The sequence below is a fragment of the Hyla sarda genome, chromosome 1 (genome assembly GCF_029499605.1).
Source record: "Hyla sarda isolate aHylSar1 chromosome 1, aHylSar1.hap1, whole genome shotgun sequence".
Lineage (NCBI taxonomy): Eukaryota > Metazoa > Chordata > Amphibia > Anura > Hylidae > Hyla > Hyla sarda.
Genome location: NC_079189.1, coordinates 1,799,122 through 1,825,146, shown reverse-complemented (window position 1 = coordinate 1,825,146; position 26,025 = coordinate 1,799,122). Strand labels below are relative to the sequence as shown.

The following is a 26,025-nucleotide window of genomic DNA, read 5'->3' as shown; positions in this document are numbered from 1 at the left end:
TAATGCAGCAAATCAGCCTAAATCATCACGTACGTGTACCTGATAATACGGGACAGGGTTAATAAATCAGTAAACATTTCTCACATTCTTTTTTCTCTTTGTTATTATAGGGTATTGAGGGCAGAATGAGGGGAAACATAAGGAGCAACAACAAAATGTGAAGAGGGTGAAAGGGTATGAAGACTTTCTGAATGCACTGACTGTGATTTGGAAGCAGAGTGGAGTAGGTGTTGTTGTGTGATTGGACAGACAAGGAAAAGGAAATCCCTGTGCGTGTGCTGCTGGCACACAGACCACCTCTGGACCTGCTCCGAGATGGAGAGAAGTATCTGTGCACCATGGAGAGGACTCTCAGGGGCCCAATAACAGCAGTGAGGAACCTAATATTACATTGTCACCAACAAAACCAAAAGTCTTTTAATACAATAGTTACGCTTCAAGTATTTGTATTAGTAGTAATAAGGTGAAGTCTTCATTTACTGCATAGATTTCCCCTATTTTAAATTGCTTTCTTTTTACTTTTAGAATATATTTTATTGGATATTTTATATTCAGTTATAAATCGACAACATGTTGAAATAATATAATGACATTTCATTGTGTCCCCTCTTTCCTTTCAGTGACATATACAGTGGGGCAAAAAAGTATTTAGTCAGCCACCAATTGTGTAAGTTCTCCCACTTATAACGATGAGGCTGTAATGTCCATCATAGGTTATAACCTCAACTATGAGAGACAGAATGAGAAAAAAATCCATAAAATCACATTGTCCGATTTATAAATAATTTATTTTCAAATTATGGTGGAAAATAAGTATTTGGTCAATAAGAAAAGTTCATCTCATTACTTTGTTATATCCCCATTTTTTGTAAGTCTTCACAAGGTTTTCATACATTGTTGCTGGTATTTTGGCCCAGGCTAGACCACTCCAAGACCTTGAAATGCTTCTTACAAAGCCACTCCTTCATTGCCCGGGTGGTGTATTTGGGATCATTGTCATGCTGAAAGACCCAGCCACATTTCATCTTCAATGTCCTCGCTGATGGAAGGAGGTTTTCACTCAAAATCTCACGATACATGGCCCCATTCATTCTTTCCTTTATATGGATCAGTCGTCCTGGTCCCTTACAAGAAAAACAGCCCCAAATCATGATGTTTCCACCCCCATGCTTCAGAGTAGGTATGGTGTTCTTTGGATGCAACTCAGCATTCTTTCTCCTCCAAACATGAAGAGTTGAGTTTTTACCAAAAAGTTCTACTTTGGTTTCATCTGATCATATGACATTCTTCCAATCCTCTTCTGGATCATCCAAATGCTCTCTAGCAAACTTCAGACGGGCCTGGACATGTACTGGCTTAAGCAGGGGCACACGTCTGGCACTGCATGATTTGAGCCCCTGGCGGCGTAGTGTGTTACTGATGGTAGCCTTTGTTACTTTGGTCCCATCTCTCTGCAGGTCATTCACTAGGTCCCCCATGTGGTTCTGGGATTTTTGATCACCGTTTTTGTGATCATTTTGACACTACAGGGTGAGATCTTGCGTGGAGCCCCAGATCGAGGGAGATTATCAGTGGTCTTGTATATCTTCCATTTTCTAATAATTGCTTCCACAGTTGATTTCTTCACACCAAGCTGCTTGCCTATTACAGATTCAGCCTCCCCAGCCTGGTGCAGGTCTGCAATGCTGTTTCTGGTGTCCTTCGACAGCTCTTTGATCTTGACCATAGTGGAGTTTGGAGTGTGACTGTTTGAGGTTGTGGACAGGTGTCTTTTATACTGATAACAAGTTCAAACAGGAGCCATTAATACAGGTAACGAGTGGAGGACAGAGTAGACTCTTACAGAAGTTACAGGTCTGTGAGACACAGAAATATTGCTTGTTTGTAGGCAGAAATAGTCCTCGTTATAACCTATGATGAAAATTACAGCCTCTCATCTTTTTAAGTGGGAGAACTTGCACAATTGGTGGCTGACTAAATACTTTTTTGCCCCACTGTATAAAAGGTTCCTATAGAATATTTTTACAAACGGATCAAAATGGTTTCTCTCCGCTGTGACTTCACTTATGTTCAAGAGGTGTTGATGTAAAAAACATTCCCCACATTCTGAACATAAATATGGCTTTTCTATATTGTGACTTCTCTTCTGTATATTTTGACTTTTTTATTACTTCCCACATACCAAACAACAACATTTTTTTTTCTCTGTGCGAATTAGTTAAAAAAAAAATTTCACTTATTAAACATCAAAATGCCTTCTCTTCTGTGTGACTTCTCTCATGTTGAGCAAGACGGCATTTTTGTGTAAAACCTTTCCCACATTCTGAACATGAATATGGCTTAACTCTTGTGTGAATTCTTGTGTGTTTTATAAGATCTGATTTATTTTTAAAACCTTTCCCACATTCTGAACATGAATATGGCCTCTCACCTGTGTGAATCCTATCATGTTTTATAAGATCTGATTTATTTATAAAACCTTTCCCACATTCTGAACATGAATGTGGCTTCTCTCCTGTGTGACTTATCCCATGTCTAACAAGCTCTTTTTTACTTATAAAACATTTGTCACATTCTAAACATGCATATGGCTTCTCTCCTGTGTGAATTCTATTATGTATGATAAGATCTGATTTATTTCTAAAACCTTTTCCACATTCTGAACATGAATGTGGCTTCTCTCCTGTGTGAATTCTCCCATGTCTTACAAGATCTGATTTACTTATAAAACATTTGCCACATTCTGAACATGAATATGGCTTCTCTCCTGTGTGAATTCTCTCATGCATCATAAGATCTGATTTATTTTTAAAACCTTTCCCACATTCTGAACATGAATATGGCTTCTCTCCTTTGTGACTTCTCTCATGTCTACCAAGCTGTTTTTTACTTCTAAAAAGTTTGCCACATTCTAAACATGAATATGGCCTCTCTCCTGTGTGAATTCTCTCATGTATCATAAGATCAGATTTTTTCTCTTCTGTGTGACATTTTTCATGTGCAACCAGACTCGATCTACTCAGGTAACATTTCCCACATTCTGAACATGAATACGGTCTCTCCCCTGTGTGACCTCTCTCGTGTATAACTTGTTGTGTTCTGTGTGAAAAACATTTCCCACATTCTCTGCATGAATATGGCTTCTCCCCGGTGTGAATTCTCTCATGTGTGACAAGATAGGATTTGCGTGTAAAACTTTTCCCACATTCTGAACACACATACGGCCTCTCTCCTGTGTGATCTCTCTTGTGTCTAACAAGATGTGATCTATCGCCAAAACATTTCCCACATTCTGAACATGAAAATGGTTTCTCTCCTGTGTGAATTCTTCTGTGTGTAACAAGACTTGAACTTTTTGTAAACTCTTTTCCGCATTCCTCACATTTAAACCTTTTGGGATCTGTAGTCGGGATAACAACACGTGGTTGGTAAGGAGCAGGTAACACATGAATAGGGGGAGTATTAATATATAATAGATAAGTGCTGGGAGGAGCCGGATATATATTAAGGGTAAGGAGGTTTCCTCCTGAGGATTGCGGCACCATATCTTTATCTTCTTCTTTATAATTTACTGATTCCGTACATTTCCCATCAGAGACGTTACTGGGATTTTCTGTTAAGAGAAAAAACAAAATGGATTTAGTTATTAGGGTAGAAACACACACGTAGTTTTTTATGCAATTTTTTTAATGCAGTTTTGGAGCCAACATAAAGTAGACGCTAAATCACTGATAACGTCACCATGTTTATGTATAATAAGGAAAGTAAACCAATCTGGGACCTGTCAGTCATATAACTAAACCAGGTGCTGTTAAATATAAAACAATATATCTCCATGACACATGATTCCTGAACAATGATCACATGACCATTACAGGCGAAACGTTCTGTATAATTGTCAATAACAAAGTTCAGGATTGTGGTCCTCATTCCGTGGCCACATTTATTCGAAAATTTGACCCACACAGCCTTGTCTGACCATGGAGCCCGTCCTCTGCCCACACGTTTGGCCGTTAAGTACCTATTGGGAATCATTTTCCTCCATTCCGACAATTGGACGTAGACCTACAGTCAGTGGATGGTAAAGGCAGAAGAGCAATCAGTGGCGAGTGTCGGCTGTAACACACAGCCAATATCCCATTGCTATGTAACCTTTACCCGCTTAAAGGGGTACTCTGCTGGAAAACATTTTTTTTTAAATCAACTGGTTCCAGAAAGTTAAAGATTTTTTTAATTACTTCTATTCAAAAATCTTAATCCTTCTAGTTCTTATCAGCTGCTGTATGCTCTACAGGAAGTTTCTGACATGGACAGAGGTGTCAGCAGAGAGCACTTCCTGTGAACACAGCAGTCCAGAACCGTTCAGTGTGAGTAGCGAGCGGGTGTGTCCCTTTGTGTGCTCCTCCAGACTTCCAGAAGCAGAAAGCAGCAGGTGTTACATCCATCTTTCCCAGCTCCTGGGGAGAGCCTGCCTGCATGGAGTCTCGGGGCTCCACCTCACGTTCTTCAAGGCTGGCGAGGGGTGGAGGGAAAACAGCGACAGCCATTGTTCCGGCCGGAGGGAGAAGATCCAGCAGAGTCTGCAGCAATGCAGGCTCTGCTCCTCCGTCAACGGTGAGCCAGAGATCCAGCAGTGGAAGAAAGGCAGGGAGAAAGAGCTTGGAGATGTGGGCTGAAAGAGGGCCCAAAGAGTCCAGCTCCACTTACTTCTCCCACATGGCCGCAAGGTTTGCGGAATATGACCGCTGCAGTAAGGAGCTTAGGATGACAAGAGAAGATCTGCGTGGGGCCCAGAGTCTAGCAAACTCTGGGTCAAAGAGGAATAAGAGTGAGCTGAAACAAAGAATCATGGCCCTAAAAGCCGAGATTGTGAAGCTGGAGGAACGGAGGACAGAAATCCTGGAAGGGAGTTGTCTCTTCAGGGAGAAGCTGATGAACGGGGACTGGTTTGCCACCATGAAATCCCCAGGTAAGGTGGATGATGGGGAGAGTAGTGGCGGTGAATACAGTGATGATGGTGGTGAAGAAGAAAAGGAGGAGGAGAGGGTGGAGGAAGATGCTGTGCCTGTGGCTGCCCCCTGTGACATCCAGACCACCCAGGACAGCTACATTGAACCTGCCCAGGTGGCGCTTCCTTCGAGTGAGAGTGAGGAGGATGTGGAGGGTGAGGCTGGGGGCTTATTGAGGGCTATAGTCATGCAAGAGTCCCCAGCCCACTTCCAAAATTTTACCTTTGGTTATGACCTATGTGAGGATGTGGCAGTGAAGAGGAAAGTAAAGAAACAGAAGACACATGAATCTGTGCAGTATGTGTTTGTTCCTTTCCAGCAGTCTGGGCCAGCTGCAAAGCTGGTTCAGGCTGCTGTGCCCCCCAGACTGCCAGACCCCGTTTCTGTGGTGGAACAGAGCCAGCATGGGGGGTACAGCATGGCATCAGTAAAGGCTGTGGATGCAACATCTTTGCCCTCATTCACCCCTACGGTTCGTCTGAGTTTGACGTCAGTTGTGTTCGACCAGAGGGTCTTGAACTCTTCTGGTCAAACTACGAAGTGGCGAAGAACGAGCCCGGCTGGCGGGATTTCGCCGTAAAGGCGATTTCCCATCAGAACGCTGTCAAAAAAGTGACCTTTTTGACCCGTAACGAGTCGCTTTCTTGTTATGACATCATGACCTGGCTCGGACGGTATGGGGATGTGACGGACATGTCCAAGAAAAACTTTGATGAGCACGGGATCTGGTCTGGGGCCTGGACGTTTTCCGTCAAACTCAGGCGTTCAGGGAGTACGGTTGCCCACATTCCGTCAGCCGCCTTCCTTGGACGTGATAGGATCCAGGTCTTCTACCAGGGGCAGCCTAAGGTCTGTCACAGGTGTGGCAGCCCCATCCACTTTAGCGCAGCCTGTACTGTGCAGGTCTGCCCTTTGTGTGGTGGGGTGGGTCATCTGGCCGCATCTTGTAGGTAGATCCGGTGCCATCTGTGTGTTGTCCTCAGACACCCTTTCAGCCGTTGTCCTAGCGCCTTCGCCCGTGCAGCAGCCGCTCCAGCTGAGGAGAGCTGTGAAGTTGCCTCGGCTGGGGAGGGTACGGGCAGGGATGGGGGCGCAACAGAGCTAGGGATGGGGGCGCAACAGAGCTTGTGAGGAGGAAAAAGGGCCCCGCCAAACTAAGGCGGGAGGAAAATCGTAGATGGAGTAAGGAGCTGGAGAGTGCCCAAGTGGCGGGGGTAGCTTCAGCCCCTGCTCCTGAAGCTGGCCCTGTAACCGCTGAAGCCCTGGAGGAGAACATGCTGGATGAGGAGATCAGGAGGCTGCGCAAAGAGGAAGGCAATATGGCCAACCCTTCTGATTCCTCCCATTATGAAAGTGTGGATGAGGAGAGTGGGGAGAGGCCTAAAAAGAAAGAAAAGGGCAAAAGGAAAGGGAGAAAGAAGAGGTCAGAGCCCTCTGTTCCTTGTATTATGGGCCAGGTCCAAAGCGGAAGCCTGGCTGCCCCCCCCCTCTGACTGACCTTTCAAACAGGTACCTTCTCCTCGATACCATCTCCTCCCCCTCCTTGGAGGGGGAAGGTGAGGGCAAGGTGCCTAGGGAGAAAGAGCCTCAGGGGGGAACTGGGCCCTGTCCTGCTGAGGCACCTTCCTCAGAGGGCAGGGCTAGACCGGGGCCGGACAGAGACGGGGATACCATGGATCTATCAGAATCGAAAAAAAGATCCAAGAGTGGTCCTGCCCTCTCATCTTCTTCGGGGGATGAGGGGGCAAAAAAGAAGGGAAAACTAAAGTGAAGGGTGTGGCCGTCTAATTTAATCACCCTGTATGGTGGCACTCACCCCATTGACGCTGGCATCTATTAACTGTGCCAGCATAAAGTTTGATACGGCTAGATTTGCAGCCTTTGATTTTCTTGGCCGTGTTGAAGCAGACATTTTCTTTTTACAGGAGACCAGGTTGTCAGATCTAGCCTCTCTGGTAAAAGCCAGGAGAGTGTGGAGGCGCGGTCCCTCCCACTGGTCTCTTGCGGTCCTTTCTACCGCTCCTGTTGAATGCCGATGGGTTATTGAATTAGAAATGGGGAGGTGCCTGATCTTAGATGTCTTCATGAAGGGACAGGAGCTCCGGCTCATTAACATCTACGCCCCACAAACTAAGCGGGGCCGTAAAGATCTCTTTATGAGGATTAAGCCCTTTCTTTTTACCAGTCGGCAAGTGATCTTTGGAGGGGATTTCAATAATGTCACGAGATACCAAGATAGGAGAAGCTCCAATGGTCCGCTGACTTGCGATAGTGTGGCACTGATTAGCATAGCTAGAGAAGCTCGCCTAGAGGACACCCACATCCGGAGCCCCTCGGGCCACGCGGGTTTCACCTATCATCAAGGTAGTCGCAGGTCTAGGATAGCTAGATTTTATTTAAAGGAGGAAGCCGTATCTTCCGCAGTGTCCGTGGTTGAGGTGGAGTTCTCTGATCACTGTATGATTTTCTTTTCCTTGAATGTTTCAGAGACCCCCCCCCCGGATGGGAAAATGTTATTGGAAGCTGAATTTGTCCCTCCTGGAGGAAGCAGAGATAAGACAGTCCTTTGAGGATTTCCTTCAGAGTCAGGTACCTTTACTGGACCTATGTAGTAGTAAGTCAGAGTGGTGGGAGATATTCAAGAAGCGGGTTGCGGGGTTCTTCCGCCAGCTCTCGAGCCTCAGGTCCCTGAACAGGTATCGCTTGTATCAGGGTCTGAGGAGGAAACTCGAGCTTCTCGTCTGGACTGGAGGTAGCTGATGAGGTGTCAGTACCATAGGCACGCATCTTTGGTTTTTTAGAGGGATTACGGGAGGTACCGCTCGCCCGACCCTTACAGAAACTGTAAGATGTCAGTGAGTAGTAAAATAATTTCAGGACTGATTGATAGTACAAGATCTCTGAATCGGTCCAGATCAGGCATCTTGGAGGTCGTCAGATCCTTCTACACACACCTCTTGGGAAGGAAGGATCGGGATGTGATGTCGGGTTTCCTGGCTGAAACCATTCCTGAGCCAGGGGTAGACCCCTGTCTTGGCGTTTTGGCAGAAGAAATCAGGGAAGAGGAAGTGAGACTGGCGATCGAGGGGCTCGCCCCTAAGAAGTCTCCAGGTCCGGATGGCTTAACATCCGAGTGGTACAGGACGTTTAAGGAGTCTTTAGCTCCCCTCTTGACTGAGGTATTCAATGAGTGTCTCTCCTCGGGCACTCTGCCGAAGTCAATGAGGAGGTCAGCCCTGATTCTTCTGTGAAAGAGTAAAGATCGGCTGGTGAAGTTTGCACCCCGGCTCCTTTCGGGGGCTCAGCACTGCTCTGTTCCAGGCCGAAGCACCTCAAGTGCTGTCCTTAGTGTGAGGGAGGCAGTGGAGCAGAGTTGTGCGGGTTTTTGGAAGGGGTACTTGCTGTCCCTGGATCAGGCCAAGGCGTTTGATAGGGTGAACCACGAGTACCTCTGGTCCATCCTCCTGAGATATGGCTTACCAAGTACTTGTGTTAATTGGCTTAAGATCTTGTATGCAGGGGCAGAGAGTTTCCCGTTTGTGAACGGTTGGTCTGGCCGCTCTTTTGAGGTGGGGTCCGGAGTCCATCAGGGTCGTCCTTTGAGCCCGCTTTTATACGTGTTCGCAATCGATCTCTTTGTCCAGAGGGTAGATTGTGGGCCGTTGGTGGGAGTCGGGATGAATCTGGCAGAGCTGGATGTCACCCAGAGAGTGGTGGCGTACGTTGACGATGTCACTATTTCCGTCTCCTCGAGAGAGGAGGTCGATGTGGTGATGCTGGAGGTGGACCGTTACTCGGAGGCATCCGGGTCCAAGATCAACCGGGATAATGTGAGAGTCTCTGGCTGGGAGAGGGGGATCCCACGTTTGATCTCCCGGACACCCTTCCAGGGCCCCAAGAATCAGCAAAAGTCTTAGACCTCAAATTCGGCCAGGATGATTATCCCACCAAAACTGGGATGGTAAGCTCCAGGATGCCACTCAGAAGGTGGACCAGTGGAAAGGTTGGTCTTTGACCCTCAGGGAAAGGGTACACCTGATCAAATCGTACCTGCTCCCCTTGTTTATCTATCTGGGCAGTGTATGTATCTTGCCAGAGGCCTACTACACTAGGATCTATAGCCTGTTTTTCCAACTGTTATGGGGAAACAGGATGAACCTAGTCAAGAGGGAGGTTACGTACCGCATGAGGAGACTAGGGGATTTATCTATGGTAAACCCGGTGGTGTTCTTAATGCCAACATCTCAAACCTCTGGTCAGACAGGGCTCCTCCGTGGGTACTCTCCAGCAGGGAATGGTTTCGGCCTTTCTTCCAGGAATGGGAGAGAGGAGGGAGAATGAAGGACCTCCGTACGCCCCATGGATATCTTCCGGCTTACGCTACCCCGACACTGAAGGCGATACTTCGGTGGGGTCTGGGAGTGTGGGAGATCAGGACCCAGTCAAGGAAGTTCCTTGACAAACGGGTTCTGTTGACCCACTTCCAGAAGCCTCTGGCGCTCAGGGACTGCCCAGGTCAGGATCTGAGGGTGGGGTTGTATCTTTTAAACATGAAAAGGATCCCCCAGAAGTTTTGGGACTTGGCCTGGCGCTGCTTTCAGGGGAAGCTATATGTAAGGGACAACCTGAAGTGCAGGAACTCTGATGACCGGGGATGTCCCTGAGAAGAGTGCAGGGACACGCTGGAAAGCATGGACCACTTCCTGCTTCATTGTCCCTTTAATATAGGGGTTTACAACCGGGTTGGTGCGTCCATCGACTGGAGTCAACTTGCCGGCCTTACCTATCCGGAGTGGGCTTATGGGGCATTTAGGAACCTGGGTGGCCAAGACCGGGGCACTTTATTCTTAGTTAGTTTAGTGGTTAGGTACTACACGTGGAATGCACGGTGTTTAGTGTCGACCCAACAGAAAATCCTCTCTGAGGTGGAGGTCGGTAGGAATATCACCGGTGACTTCAGGAAGATCAGGTCTTTGGAGTATGGTAGTCTTGGTAACAGTAGGGCTTCTCTCCTATGGAGAGGGTTTTCTTTTCATGTGCCCTAGGTACTATACCTTTTGGGTAGAGTACCTTTATTTTGGTTAGGGGCAGTGTTATAGGGATAGTGATTGGGTGAGAGCAGGGTCAGTTTTAATGGAGGGATAGAATTAGGGAGAATTGTAGGGGGAGTTAGGGAAAGAGTTTAAAATTATTTTGATGTATCAAGTCTGCCATCCTTCTTCCCGGTGGTGGGCTGATGCATGTGCACGCTAGCTTTTTGTTTTGTTTTAAGCGGATACGTTATGAAGGGCTTACAGGCGACCAAACTTGGGCCTAAAGTGGGTTGTGGTTTAGTGTGCATAAGTTTGTGTACAAGTTGGTTGGGAGGAGTGCTAGGTGGGGAGGGTGTATTTTTGGGTGGTGGTGTTTTTGTTTATTTGTTTGCTTGGGGGGGGGGGGGGGACCTGACATGGGTCAGTTAAGGACAAGTCTTTGTGAACTGTATGAACGGTATGGACTCTGACCCATGTGCAGGAGGGGTGGTGTGGGTGAGGGCACAGTTTTAGTATAGGGTTTTTTCTAGGTTTTTTTTTATTTTCTTTCTAGGGTTTTCTGTTGATTTTGTAAAAAGGTTTTCTCTAGTGCACATGTTTATGTTTATATATTTATTTGTTTGTTTATTTATATTCTATATTGTTTTGGCAGTCGGACCAGTTATGTTGATATGTGGTTTATTTGGTTTATTCCAGCTTAATTATTATTTTTTATTTTTTTTGCAGTAGTGTACTTGCTATGTTTTCTGTTTTGTTTTATTGTTTTGTTTTCTTCTTGTGTGTTTCCCGGGTATGGATGTTTTTGAGTTACAGCCGGGTAGTGCTAATTTATTTATTTTTAAGCCAAGTTGTGCTATTTTTATGTTCATTTTCGGTATGTGTGTGTCAGTATGCTGTTTAGATAGTTTGGTTAGGTAAGTGGGTTTATTTATTTATAAATTTTTCTGTTAAGCTGGGCTGGCCGGTTAGGCAGGGTTTTGGTTTTGTTTTAGGTTATAGCTGGTTAAGCTTGTTTTCTTTTTCTTTCTGTATTGGATAAGTTTAGTATTTTTATAATAAAAAGTGTCAGCAAAGAGCACTGTGGTCAGACTGAAAAGAAATTAAAATAGAAAAGAATTTCCTGTGGAGCATACAGTAGCTGATAAGTACTGGAAGGATTAAGATTTTTACACTGCACAAAAAAAATATAAGGGAACACTGCGATAACACATCCTAGATCTGAATGAATGAACTTATCGTATGAAATTCTTTCCTCTTTACATAGTTGAATGCGCTGACAACAAAATCACACAAAAATTATCAATGGAAATCATCAACCCATGGAGGTCTGGATATGGAGTCACCCTCAAAATCACAGTGGAACCGCACAACAGGCTGATCCAACTTTATGTAATGTCCTTAATACAAGTCCCAATGAGGCTCAGTAGTGTGTGTGGCCTCCACGTGCCCGTATGACCTCCCTACAACGTCTGGGCATGATCCTGATGAGGTGGAGGATGGTCTCCTGAGGGATGTCCTCCCAGACCTGGACTAAAGCATCCGCCAACTCCTGGACAGTCTGTGGTGGATGGAGCGAGACGTCCCAGATGTGCTCAATTGGATTCAGGGGAACGGGCGGCCAGTCCATAGCATCAATGCCTTCCTCTTGTAGGAACTGCTGACACACTCCAGCCACATGAGGTCTAGCATTGTCTTGTATTAGGAGGAACCCAGGGCCAACAGCACCAGCATATGGTCTCACAAGGGATCTGAGGATCTCGGTACCTAATGGCAGTCAGGCTACCTCTGGCAAGCACATGGAGGGCTGTGCGGCCCCAAAGAAATGCCACCCCCCACACCATTACTGACCCACTTCCAAACCGATCGCGCTAGAGGATGTTGCAGGCAGCAGAACATTCTCCCAACCAACTGTCAGGATCCTAATACAGTGGTCCCTCAACATACGATGGTAATTAGTTCCAAACGAGCCATCGTTTGTCGAATCCATCGTATGTTGAGGGATTCGTGCAATGTAAAGTATAGGAAGCTGTACTCACCTGTCCCCACCGCTCGCGATGGTGTCCCCGCCGCTCCCGATGGTGACCCCGGGCCTCCGCTGGGCTCTCCTGGTCTTCTCCGTTCCTCTGCTGGGCTCTCCTGGCCTTCTCCGGTCCTCTGCTGTCTTCCGCAAGGCCTTACTGGGCCTGCGTAGCGACGTCATTACGCCGTTGCATACGCCATTCCTATTGCATGACGTGCGCAGCAGTGTATTGACGTCATCTGAGAGGGCCGAGAAGACACCGGAAGACCAGCGCTGGACCCGGAGGGCACCCCGGAGCATCGTGGAGAGGTAAGTAATACTCACCGCACCACACAGGGAACATTAAGCTGCTATCCGGCAGCAGCTCACGCATTTTGCGCTGCCAGATAGCACTTAATGCGATGGCCCCGACATAAAAAAGCATCGTATGTAGATTTGATCATATGTCGGGGCCATCATAGGTCGGGGGGGGGGGGGTCACTGTAGACTCTTATTGTACAAAGACTGTTCCTGTTTAACTCTGCATAAAACTTGCAGTAAAAGTTCCGACAGTTTTCTGAAACCTCCGGTTGTGGACAGTCCTTTAATATCCCATCTATCTCTCTTGGGACGGGTGGCGAGAGGACAAGTATATATATCATCCCCCCCCCCCCACTATATATCTGTATATACATCATCCCCCCCCGCACTATATATATCTGTGTATACATCATCCCCCGCACTATATATATCTGTATATACATCATCCCCTCCGCACTATATATATCTGTATATACATCATCCCCCCGCACTATATCTGTATATACATCATCCCCCCGCACTATATATATATATATCTGTATATACATCATCCCCCCTGCACTATATATCTGTATATACATCATCCCCCCTGCACTATATATCTGTATATACATCATCCCCCCTGCACTATATATGTGTATATACATCATCCCCCCCGCACTATATATCTGTATATACATCATCCCCTCCGCACTATTTATCTGTATATACATCATCCCCCCCGCACTATATCATCCCCCCGCACTATATATATCTGTATATACAACATTCCCCCTGCACAATATATCTGTATATACAACATCCCCCCCGCACTATATATATCTGTATATACATCCCCCCGCACTATATATCTGTATATACATCATCCCCCCCGCACTATATATCTGTATATACATCCCCCCTGCACTATATATATCTGTATATTGTTAAAGCGTGCGCTCCGGTCCCCGTCCCCGGGCCTCACACTGACTGGGATCGGGTTCCCTTGTGTCTGGGACGCGGCTGCCGTGACGGCTGGCCCCCGTTCATGCGCCGCGTCCCAGCTCCACTCACCTGGCTCCCCGCTCCTTGCGCCGTCCTTCTCTGCCTCCCGGCGCGCGCAGTCCTGCTCTCTAGGGTGCGCGCGCGCCGCCTTCAGTAAATTTAAAGGGCCAGTGCACCGCTAATTGGTGCGCTGGTTCCTCACTTCTCCTGCCTTCCCTATAAAAGGCACCTGCCCCTTCCTGCTGTGTGTATTGCCTTGCCTGTTGCCTAACCTGTTGCTACCGCCTACTCGCCTGTGAACCCTTGCCGCCTGCCCTGACCTCTGCTACGTCCGACTACGCTCCTGCCTGCTCCCTGTGTACCACGCCATATCAGCTGCCTGAGAGGTTGAGTTGCTACTGGAGGATACGACCTGGTGGTTACCGCCGCAGCAAGACCATCCCGCCTTGTGGCGGGCTCTGGTGAAAACCAGTAACCACTTAGAACCGGTCCTCTGGTACAACCCGCGTCATCGCCTCTCAGGTCCAGAGGATCCACTACCAGTCCAGCCGGTACGTGACAGTAAGATCCGGCCATGGATCCCGCTGATGTTCCTTTGCCAAGCCTAGCGGACCTCACCTCCATTGTGGCCCAGCAAGGTCAGCAGCTGGCCCAGCTAACTGCCATGATGCAGCAGCTCCTGCCATCTCAGCAACAACCAGCTCCTCCTCCTGCATCCGCTGTATCTCCACCGCCTGCAGTTATCTCCGGTTGCAGAGTCCGTCTATCCCTGCCGGACAAGTATGACGGAGATCCCAAGCAGTGCCGAGGGTTCCTCTCACAGTGCTCTCTCCACCTCGAGCTACTGTCTGACCAGTTTCCTTCCGAGAGAGCCAAGGTAGCCTTTATCCTCAGTCTGCTCTCCGGGAAGGCCCTGGCCTGGGCTACACTTCTGTGGGACCGCGCTGATCCAGCCACCTCCTCCATCCAGAGCTTCTGCCAAGAGTTCCGGAATGTTTTCGAAGAACCGGCCCGGGTTACCTCCGCAGAGACTGCCTTACTAAACTTGTCCCAGGGAAACTGTACCGTGGGCGACTACGCCATTCAGTTTTGCACCCTAGCCTGAGAACTGATCTGGAACAATTATGCCCTTTGTGCCAAGTTCAAGAAGGGACTTAAAAGTGAAGTAAAGGACGTTCTGGCTGCACGTGAACTACCTTCCACCCTTAGTGATCTCATCTTGCTGGCCACTAGAATCGACAAGCGTTTTGCCGAGAGAAGGGAGGAACTTCTTCTAGAAAAAGGAAAAGCTCAACCTAGACGCTACCCTCGTCTGGCTCCCGTTTTCCAGCATCCACCTCAACCCTTTTCCGGGCCTCCCGCTGTGGAAGCCATGCAGGTGGATCGGTCACATCTGACCCCGCAGGAACGAAGCTGTCGCAGAGACGAGAACCTATGTCTGTACTGTGCCAGTACTGAGCACTTCCTACGAGACTGTCCTCTCCGTCCACCGCGTTCGGGAAACGCTCGCACCTAGTAAACGTGGGAGAGGCGTTGCTAGGTGTGGATTCCTCCTCTCCACAACTCATCATATCCATGCAGTTGTTCATCTCTTCCAAGTCCTCTTTCTCCGCTTCCTCCTTCTTGGATTCCGGTTCAGCTGGCAATTTCATTCATGCTTCCTTGGTTGACAAGTACCATATTCCAGTAACCTGTCTTCCTAAGTCGTTCCTCATTTCTACAGTTAACATACCGAAACCTTAGAGTTCTTTGTCCTCCCATTCTGCTCCTCCGAACTCCTCCTGGGTCTGCCGTGGCTGCAACGACATTGTCCCGTCCTGAATTGGACCTCCGGTGAAATCCTGCATTGGGGCTCCTCTTGTTCTGGCCATTGTCTCAAGCCTTCCCCTGTCAAACAGGTCCCGCAAGTCGCTCCGCCTCCTGGTCTGCCCAAGCCGTACCATTCTTTTGCAGATGTCTTTTGCAAGAAGCAAGCTGAGGTACTTCCTCCTCACAGACCTTATGACTGTCCTATTGACCTGGTGCCCGGTTCGACCCCACCTCGGGGTAGGATCTATCCTCTCTCTCCTCCTGAGACTCTTGCCATGTCTGACTATATTTGTGAGAATCTAGAGGGAGGATTTATTAGAAAGTCTTCCTCCCCTGCTGGAGCCGGGTTTTTCTTTGTGACTAAAAAGGACGGTTCTCTCCGTCCCTGCATTGACTACAGAGGACTTAATAAGATCACCGTCAAGAACCGTTATCCTCTGCCCCTGATCTCGGAACTGTTTGATCGCCTCCAAGGGGCAAAGATCTTCACCAATTTGGACCTACGAGGGGCCTATAATTTGATCCGCATCCGAGAGGGGGACGAGTGGAAGACCGCCTTCAACACGAGGGATGGGCACTTTGAGTATCTGGTGATGCCCTTCGGCCTTTGTAATGCACCTGCCGTCTTCCAAGAATTTGTCAACAACATCTTCAGAGACCTACTCTATACCTGCGTGGTCGTATACTTGGATGACATCCTAATCTTCTCCCCCAATTTGATTCAACATCGGGTCCATGTGCGTCAAGTTCTCACCCGCCTTAGGAACAATCGCCTATACGCCAAACTTGAGAAATGCCTTTTTGAACGGTCCTCCCTACCTTTCCTGGGATATATTATCTCAGCCCAAGGACTTCAAATGGATCCAGACAAGCTCTCAGCGGTACTGGATTGGCCACGCCCCTCTGGACTCCGATCCATACAATGATTTCTGGGCTTTGCTAATTACTACAGACAGTTTATTCCGCAGTATTCCACTCTCGTGGCTCCTGTCGTGGCTTTAACTAAGAAAGGAGCCAACCCCAAATCCTGGCCTTCTCAAGCCGAAGAAGCCTTCCAGTCACTGAAAGCTGCCTTTGCCTCTGCACCCGTTCTCTCTAGGCCAGATTCCACCAAGCCTTTCTCTCTTGAAGTGGATGCCTCCTCGGTGGGCGCTGGAGCTGTTCTTACCCAGAAGTCTCCCGGGGGCAAAACAGTAACTTATGGCTTCTTTTCTAAAACATTTTCCCCCGCAGAGAGTAACTATTCTATTGGAGACAGAGAACTACTGGCCATTAAATTGGCACTGGAGGAATGGAGGCATTTACTCGAGTGCGCCTCACACCTTGTGAACATCTTCACTGATCACAAGAACTTGGCTTATTTCCAGTCCGCCCAGCGACTAAATCCCCGCCAAGCTCGATGGTCCTTGTTCTTCGCCCGCTTTAATTTCGAAATCCATTTCCGTCCTGCATGCAAGAACATTAGAGCAGATGCTCTGTCTCGCTCTTCTGATGTAGTGGGTGATTAACTAACTCCTCAACATATTATCCCACCTGAACGGCTGATTGCTGTAGCTTCCGTGGACCTAAGTCTTCTTCCTCCCGGCAAATCTTATGTACCTCCACGTCAGCGGTTGCAGGTGCTCAAGTGGGGCCACTCTTCTCTTTTTGCCGGGCATCCAGGGATACAAAAATCCCTTCAGCTGATCTCCCAAAGATACTGGTGGCCATCTCTGGAGAAGGATGTCTCGGACTTTGTCCACGCCTGTGTGATTTGCGCCCGGGATAAAACGCCCCGCCAGAAACCAGAGGGCCTTCTCTTGCCTCTGCCCGTTCCCGCAAAGCCCTGGTCTCACATTGCCATGGACTTTGTTACAGACCTTCCCTACTCCCATGGCATTACTGTGATCTGGGTTGTGGTTGATCGCTTCTCCAAAATGGCTCACTTTGTACTTCTCTCCAGTCTACCTTCTGCACCCATGTTAGCCAAACTATTCTTCCAACAAATCTTCCGTCTCCATGGCCTCCCCGAACATATCGTCTCGGATCGTGGGGTACAATTTGTCTCCAAGTTCTTGAGGGCCCTTTGTGGGCAATTTGGGATCAAATTGGACTTTTCTTCCTACCACCCTCAGTCCAACGGCCAAGTAGAACGGGTGAATCAAATTTTGGGCCATGACAATTGGATGGATCTCCTTCCCTGGGCGGAATTTTCTTACAATTACAAACAATCCTCTGCTACTAACAAATCTCCTTTTTTTTGTAGTTTTTGGCCAACATCCTCTTCCACCTCTGCCGCAGTCTTCCTCTCCTTCTTCTGTACCTGCTGTTGACAATCTAGTGCAGGACTTTTCCACCATCTGGCATGATACCCAAACGGCTCTCCTCAGTGCATCTGCTCGTATGAAGGTCCAAGCCGACAAGAGACGCAGAGCTCCTCTGGAATTCCGCCCAGGTGACAAGGTTTGGCTCTCCTCGAAATATATCCGATTCAAGGTTCCTAGCTACAAGTTGGGTCCTCGCTACTTGGGACCCTACAAAATCAAGAGTCGGATTAATCAGGTCTCTTACCAGCTCCATCTTCCTCCCTCCCTCCGAATCCATAACTCTTTCCATGTCTCCCTTCTTAAACCTGCTGTCTTCAACCGTTTCTCTCCCAAGCTTTTTTCTCCCACCCCTGTTGCAGGTACCTCCAATATTTTTTCTATTAAGGAGATCTTGGCGACCAAGATCTCTCGGGGGAAAAGATTATTTCTGGTGGATTGGGAGGGTTGTGGCCCTGAGGAGAGGTCTTGGGAGCCTGATGAGAATATCTTGGACCGCAGTCTCATTCTCTCTTTTCTGGGCACCAAGAAGAGGGGGAGACCTAAGGGGGGGGGGGGTACTGTTAAAGCGTGCGCTCCGGTCCCCGTCCGCGGACCGCCCGCCCCCTTGGCCTTTTGCCCCGGGATCCCGGCGTCTCCCGGTCAGTCACACTGACCGGGAGCCCGGGTTCCCTTGTGTCTGGGACGCGGCTGCCGTGACAGCTGGCCCCCGTTCACGCGCCGCATCCCAGCTCCCCTCACCTGGCTCCCCGCTCCTTGCGACGTCCTTCTCTGCCTCCCGGTGCGCACGCGCCGCCTTCAGTAAATTTAAAGGGCCAGCGCACTGGTAATTGGTGCGCTGGTTCCTCACTTCTCATGCCTTCCCTATAAAAGGCACCTGCCCCTTCCTGCTCTTGCCGGATCTTTGTGCCCTAGTGCCTCTGAGAAAGCGTTCCTATAGTGTGTATTGCCTTGCCTGTTGCCGAACCCGTTGCTACCGCCTACTCGCCTGTGAACCCTTGCCGCCTACCCTGACCTCTGCTACGTCCGACTACGCTCCTGCCTGCTCCCTGTGTACCACGCTATATCAGCTGCCTGAAAGGTTGAGTTGCTACTGGAGGATACGACCTGGTGGTTACCGCCGCAGCAAGACCATCCCGCCGTAACCACTTAGAACCGGTCCTCTGGTACAACCCGCGTCATCGCCTCTCAGGTCCAGAGGATCCACTACCAGTCCAGCCGGTACGTGAAATATATACATCATCCCCCCCCCCCCCCCGCACTATATATCTGTATATTCACATGAGAACATGTGACCCTACTGTCAGTTTTACTTTAAAGATTCCATATAGTCCCTAGTGACTGTAACCAACACAATATTATACCGTACAGACATGTCTCCTCTTACCTTGTGATGTGAGGGGCCGGTGATCCTCCATCATGTCCTGGTACAGATCCTTGTGTCCTTCTACATACTCCCACTCCTCCATGGAGAAATAGACCGCCACATCCTGACACCTTATAGGAACCTGACACACAATGATATCGTCATCACCAGACTCCTCCATTACTGTATAATGTCCCAGCAGTGTCACCTCTCTAATCATCACCAGACCCCTCCATTACTGTATAATGTCCCAGCAGTGTCACCTCTCCAGTCGTCACCAGACCCCTCCATTACTGTATAATGTCCAAGCAGTGGCACCTCTCCAATCATCACCAGACCCCTCCATTACTGTATAATGTTCCAACAGGGTCACCTCTCCAGTCATCACCAGACCCCTCCATTACTGTATAATGTCCCAGCAGTGTCACCTCTCCAGTCATCACCAGACCCCTCCATTACTGTATAATGTCCCAGCAGTGTCACCTCTCCAGTCATCACCAGACCCCTCCATTACTGTATAATGTCCCAGCAGTGTCACCCTCTAATCATCACCAGACCCCTCCATTACTGTATAATGTCCCAGCAGTGTCACCTCTCCAGTCATCATCAGACCCCTCCATTACTGTATAATGTCCCAGCAGTGTCACATCTTCAGTCATAACCAGACCCCTCCACTACTGTATAATATCCCAGCAGTGTCACCTCTCTACTCACCAGACCCCTCCATTACTGTATAATGTCCCAGCAGGGTAACCTCTCCAGTCATCACCAGCCCCCTCCATTACTGTATAATGTCCCAGCAGTGTCACATCTTCAGTCATAACCAGACCCCTCCATTACTGTATAATATCCCAGCAGTGTCACCTCTCTACTCACCAGACCCCTCCATTACTGTATAATGTCCCAGCAGTGGCACCTCTCAAGTAATTACCAGACCCCTCCATTACTGTATAATGTCCCAGCAGTGTCATCTCTCCAGTCATCACCAGACCCCTCCATTACTGTATAATGTCCCAGCAGTGTCACCTCTCCAGTCATCACCAGATCCCTCCATTACTGTATAATGTCCCAGCAGTGCCACCTCTCTATTCATAACCAGACCCCTCCATTACTGTATAATGTCCCAGCAGGGTCACCTCTCCAGTCATCACCAGACCCCTCCATTACTGTATAATGTCCCAGCAGTGTCACCTTTCCAGTCATCACCAGATCCCTCCATTACTGTATAATGTCCCAGCAGTGTCACCTCTTTAATCATCACCAGACCCCTCCATTACTGTATAATGTCCCAGCAGTGTCACCTCCCTAATCATCACCAGACCCCTCCATTACTGTATAATGTCCCAGCAGTGTCACCTCTCCAGTCATCACCAGACTCCTACATTACTGCATAATGTCCCAGCAGGGTCACCTCTCCAGTCATCACCAGACCCCTCCATTACTGTATAATGTCCCAGCAGGGTCACCTCTCCAGTCATCACCAGACCCCTCCATTACTGTATAATGTCCCAGCAGTGTCACCTCTCCAGTCATCACCAGACCCCTCCATTACTGCATAATGTCCCAGCAGTGTCACCTCTCCAGTCAGCAGCTCAGTGATCCTGTGGGTGAGTTCTAGGATCTTCTCCTCATGGATCAGTGAGTGAGGTGGAAGCTCCGTGATGGGGCCCTGGGTCATGCTCCGTCCTCCTGACTCATGGAGATGGCTGCTGGGGGCCACACACTCTCCCAAAGTCTTTTTCACTATGGTGTAATCCTGTGTATGGAGAGAGACAATGAGGGGACTGACCCCAGTATTCCTCCCTCACTACAAAGAGGAGATTGTGCCCTCTGTATAGAGCTCTAGTGAGCACATCTGGAATACTGGGGTCAGTTCTGGAGAACTCAACTACAAAGAAACATCCAGAACATAGAACGACTCCAAAGATGGGGAACAACAATGGTGGAAATGTAGATGGGGGGGCCAACAATGGTGGAAATGTAGATGGGGGGGGGGCCAACAATGGTGGAAATGTAGATGGGGACAACAATGGTGGAAATGTAGATGGGGACAACAATGGTGGAAATGTAGATGGGGACAACAATGGTGGAAATGTAGATAGGGACAACAATGGTGGAAATGTAGATGGGACAACAATGGTGGAAATATAGATGGGGGACAACAATGGTGGAAATGTAGATGGGGACAACAATGGTGGAAATGTAGATGGTGGGACAACAATGGTGGAAATGTAGATGGAGACAACAATGTTGGAAATGTAGATGGAGACAACAATGGTGAAAATGTAGATGGGGACAACAATGGTGGAAATGTAGATGGGGACAAGAATGGTGGAAATGTAGATGGGGACAACAATGGTGGAAATGTAGATGGGGACAACAATGGTGGAAATGTAGATGGGGACAACAATGGTGGAAATGTAGATGAGACGACAATGGTGGAAATGTAGATGAGGACAACAATGGTGGAAATGTAGATGGTGACAACAATGGTGGAAATGTAGATGGGGACAACAATGGTGGAAATGTAGATGGGTCACCTCACCTCTCCGGTCAGTAGGTGGAGAATCTCCAGGGTGAAGTGTAATATTCTCTTAGTCATCTCACTCCTGTCCTTGTTCATCCTTCTGTATTTTACTTGATCAGGTGGAGAATAAAAATGGTTCATAAAGAAGAAACAACTACAGCAAAAGACGAATCAGAGAGAAAGAGAAAGAAATCTCCACATAACAGCAGTGACTGCCCGACCAGGACCTGATCTGATTGTGCAAAAAGCTGGAGGTTTAGGACCTGTGATGATGTAACAATCATGTGACCAGTTCATTCAGGGGAGGAGCTTAGCAGGATAGAAGAGATCGAGGCTGAAGGACCTGTGAGGATGGTCATGTGACAGGAGTGGGCGTAGCTCAGCATTAGGAGAGGACAAGCGGTAAAGGACCTTTGATGATGTCACAATCATGTGACCTGAGCTGTGAAGAGGAGACGTGGTGTTGAGATCAGTCATTTCTATTAGTGCAGTAGTCGCTATGGTAACCAGCACTTCTTATACTTCTTTATAGTGATCGAATAGTGTACAAATCCCAGGAGTCTGAGAAACAAAGAAGAGCAGAATAATAATACATCGTCTAGGAGACACCCCCCATATATGATGCAGAGAACCCCTCTAATAATACATCGTCTAGGAGACACTCCCCATATATGATGCGGAGAACCCCTCTAATAATACATCGTCTAGGAGACACCCCCCATATATGATGCAGAGAACCCCTCTAATAATACATCGTCTAGGAGACACTCCTCATATATGATGCGGAGAACCCCTCTAATAATACATCGTCTAGGAGACACCCCCCATATATGATGCAGAGAACCCCTCTAATAATACATCGTCTAGGAGACACCCCCCATATATGATGCAGAGAACCCCTCTAATAATACATCATCTAGGAGACACTCCTCATATATGATGCAGAGAACCCCTCTAATAATACATCGTCTAGGAGACACTCCTCATATATGATGCGGAGAACCCTTCTAATAATACATCATCTAGGAGACACTCCCCATATATGATGAGAACCCCTCTAATAATACATCGTCTAGGAGACACTCCCCATATATGATGAGAACCCCTCTAATAATACATCGTCTAGGAGACACTCCTCATATATGATGCGGAGAACCCCTCTAATAATACATCGTCTAGGAGACACCCCCCATATATGATGCAGAGAACCCCTCTAATAATACATCGTCTAGGAGACACCCCCCATATATGATGCGGAGAACCCCTCTAATAATACATCGTCTAGGAGACACTCCTCATATATGATGCGGAGAACCCTTCTAATAATACATCGTCTAGGAGACACCCCCCATATATGATGCAGAGAACCCCTCTAATAATACATCGTCTAGGAGACACCCCCCATATATGATGCGGAGAACCCCTCTAATAATACATCGTCTAGGAGACACTCCTCATATATGATGCGGAGAACCCTTCTAATAATACATCGTCTAGGAGACACCCCCCATATATGATGCAGAGAACCCCTCTAATAATACATCGTCTAGGAGACACTCCCCATATATGATGCGGAGAACCCCTCTAATAATACATCGTCTAGGAGACACTCCTCATATATGATGCGGAGAACCCCTCTAATAATACATCGTCTAGGAGACACTCCCCATATATGATGCAGAGAACCCCTCTAATAATACATCGTCTAGGAGACACTCCTCATATATGATGCGGAGAACCCCTCTAATAATACATCGTCTAGGAGACACCCCCCATATATGATGAGGAGAACCCCTCTAATAATACATCGTCTAGGAGACACTCCCCATATATGATGCGGAGAACCCCTCTAATAATACATCGTCTAGGAGACACTCCCCATATATGATGCGGAGAACCCCTCTAATAATACATCGTCTAGGAGACACTCCCCATATATGATGCGGAGAACCCCTCTAATAATACATCGTCTAGGAGACACTCCCCATATATGATGCGGAGAACCCCTCTAATAATACATCGTCTAGGAGACACTCCCCATATATGATGCGGAGAACCCCTCTAATAATACATCATCTAGGAGACACTCCCCATATATGATGCGGAGAACCCCTCTAATAATACATCGTCTAGGAGACACTCCCCATATATGATGCGGAGAACCCCTCTAATAATACATCGTCTAGGAGACACTCCCCATATATGATGCGGAGAACCCCTCTAATAATACATCGTCTAGGAGACACTCCCCATATATGATGTGGAGAACCCCTCTAATAATACATCGTCTAGGAGACACTCCCCATATATGATGCAGAGAACCCCTCTAATAATACATTGTCTACCAGACACTCCCCATATATGATGCGGAGAACCCCTCTAATAATACATCGTCTAGGAGACACTCCCCATATATGATGCGGAGAACCCCTCTAATAATACATCGTCTAGGAGACACTCCCCATATATGATGCGGAGAACCCCTCTAATAATACATCGTCTAGGAGACACCCCCCATATATGATGAGGAGAACCCCTCTAATAATACATCGTCTAGGAGACACTCCCCATATATGATGCGGAGAACCCCTCTAATAATACATCGTCTAGGAGACACCCCCCATATATGATGAGGAGAACCCCTCTAATAATACATCGTCTAGGAGACACTCCCCATATATGATGCGGAGAACCCCTCTAATAATACATCGTCTAGGAGACACTCCCCATATATGATGCGGAGAACCCCTCTAATAATACATCGTCTAGGAGACACTCCCCATATATGATGCGGAGAACCCCTCTAATAATACATCGTCTAGGAGACACTCCCCATATATGATGCGGAGAACCCCTATAATAATACATCGTCTAGGAGACACTCCCCATATATGATGCGGAGAACCCCTCTAATAATACATCATCTAGGAGACACTCCCCATATATGATGCGGAGAACCCCTCTAATAATACATCGTCTAGGAGACACTCCTCATATATGATGCGGAGAACCCCTCTAATAATACATCGTCTAGGAGACACTCCCCATATATGATGCGGAGAACCCCTCTAATAATACATCGTCTAGGAGACACTCCCCATATATGATGCGGAGAACCCCTCTAATAATACATCGTCTAGGAGACACTCCCCATATATGATGCGGAGAACCCCTCTAATAATATATAGTCTAGGAGACACTCCCCATATATGATGCGGAGAACCCCTCTAATAATACATCGTCTAGGAGACACTCCCCATATATGATGCGGAGAACCCCTCTAATAATATATAGTCTAGGAGACACTCCCCATATATGATGCGGAGAACCCCTCTAATAATACATCGTCTAGGAGACACTCCCCATATATGATGCGGAGAACCCCTATAATAATACATCGTCTAGGAGACACTCCCCATATATGATGCGGAGAACCCCTCTAATAATACATCATCTAGGAGACACTCCCCATATATGATGCGGAGAACCCCTCTAATAATACATCGTCTAGGAGACACTCCTCATATATGATGTGGAGAACCCCTCTAATAATACATCGTCTAGGAGACACCCCCCATATATGATGCAGAGAACCCCTCTAATAATACATCGTCTAGGAGACACCCCCCATATATAATGCGGAGAACCCCTCTAATAATACATCGTCTAGGAGACACTCCCCATATATGATGCGGAGAACCCCTCTAATAATACATCGTCTAGGAGACACTCCCCATATATGATGCGGAGAACCCCTATAATAATACATCGTCTAGGAGACACTCCCCATATATGATGCGGAGAACCCCTCTAATAATACATCGTCTAGGAGACACTCCCCATATATGATGCGGAGAACCCCTCTAATAATACATCGTCTAGGAGACACTCCCCATATATGATGCGGAGAACCCCTATAATAATACATCGTCTAGGAGACACTCCTCATATATGATGCGGAGAACCCCTCTAATAATACATCGTCTAGGAGACACTCCCCATATATGATGCGGAGAACCCCTCTAATAATACATCGTCTAGGAGACACTCCCCATATATGATGTGGAGAACCCCTCTAATAATACATCGTCTAGGAGACACTCCCCATATATGATGCAGAGAACCCCTCTAATAATACATCGTCTAGGAGACCCCCCCATATATGATGCGGAGAACCCCTCTAATAATACATCGTCTAGGAGACACTCCCCATATATGATGCGGAGAACCCCTCTAATAATACATCGTCTAGGAGACACCCCCCATATATGATGCGGAGAACCCCTCTAATAATACATCGTCTAGGAGACACTCCCCATATATGATGAGGAGAACCCCTCTAATAATACATCGTCTAGGAGACACTCCCCATATATGATGCGGAGAACCCCTCTAATAATACATCGTCTAGGAGACACTCCCCATATATGATGCGGAGAACCCCTCTAATAATACATCGTCTAGGAGACACTCCCCATATATGATGCGGAGAACCCCTCTAATAATACATCGTCTAGGAGACACTCCCATATATGATGCGGAGAACCCCTCTAATAATATATAGTCTAGGAGACACCCCCCATATATGATGCGGAGAACCCCTCTAATAATACATCGTCTAGGAGACACCCCCCATATATGAAGCGGAGAACCTCTCTAATAATATATCGTCTA

The 26,025-nt window shown here is 47.7% G+C and overlaps 1 protein-coding gene across 1 annotated transcript in view; it reads right to left on the bottom strand.

The window, feature by feature from the left end:
* Window positions 1–663: 663 nt before the first annotated feature.
* The window catches only part of LOC130301616 (zinc finger protein 420-like), a 51,479-nt gene continuing 26,117 nt past the window's right edge, over window positions 664–26,025 (bottom strand). The window contains exons 5-8 of the mRNA XM_056551630.1: window positions 21,370–21,515; window positions 20,401–20,580; window positions 18,846–18,966; window positions 664–3,613 (exon numbers count right to left, since the gene is read on the bottom strand). Of these exons, the coding sequence (XP_056407605.1) occupies window positions 2,247–3,613; window positions 18,846–18,966; window positions 20,401–20,580; window positions 21,370–21,515 (1,814 nt within the window). The 3' untranslated portion in view covers window positions 664–2,246. The remainder of the gene's footprint in view (window positions 3,614–18,845; window positions 18,967–20,400; window positions 20,581–21,369; window positions 21,516–26,025) is intronic.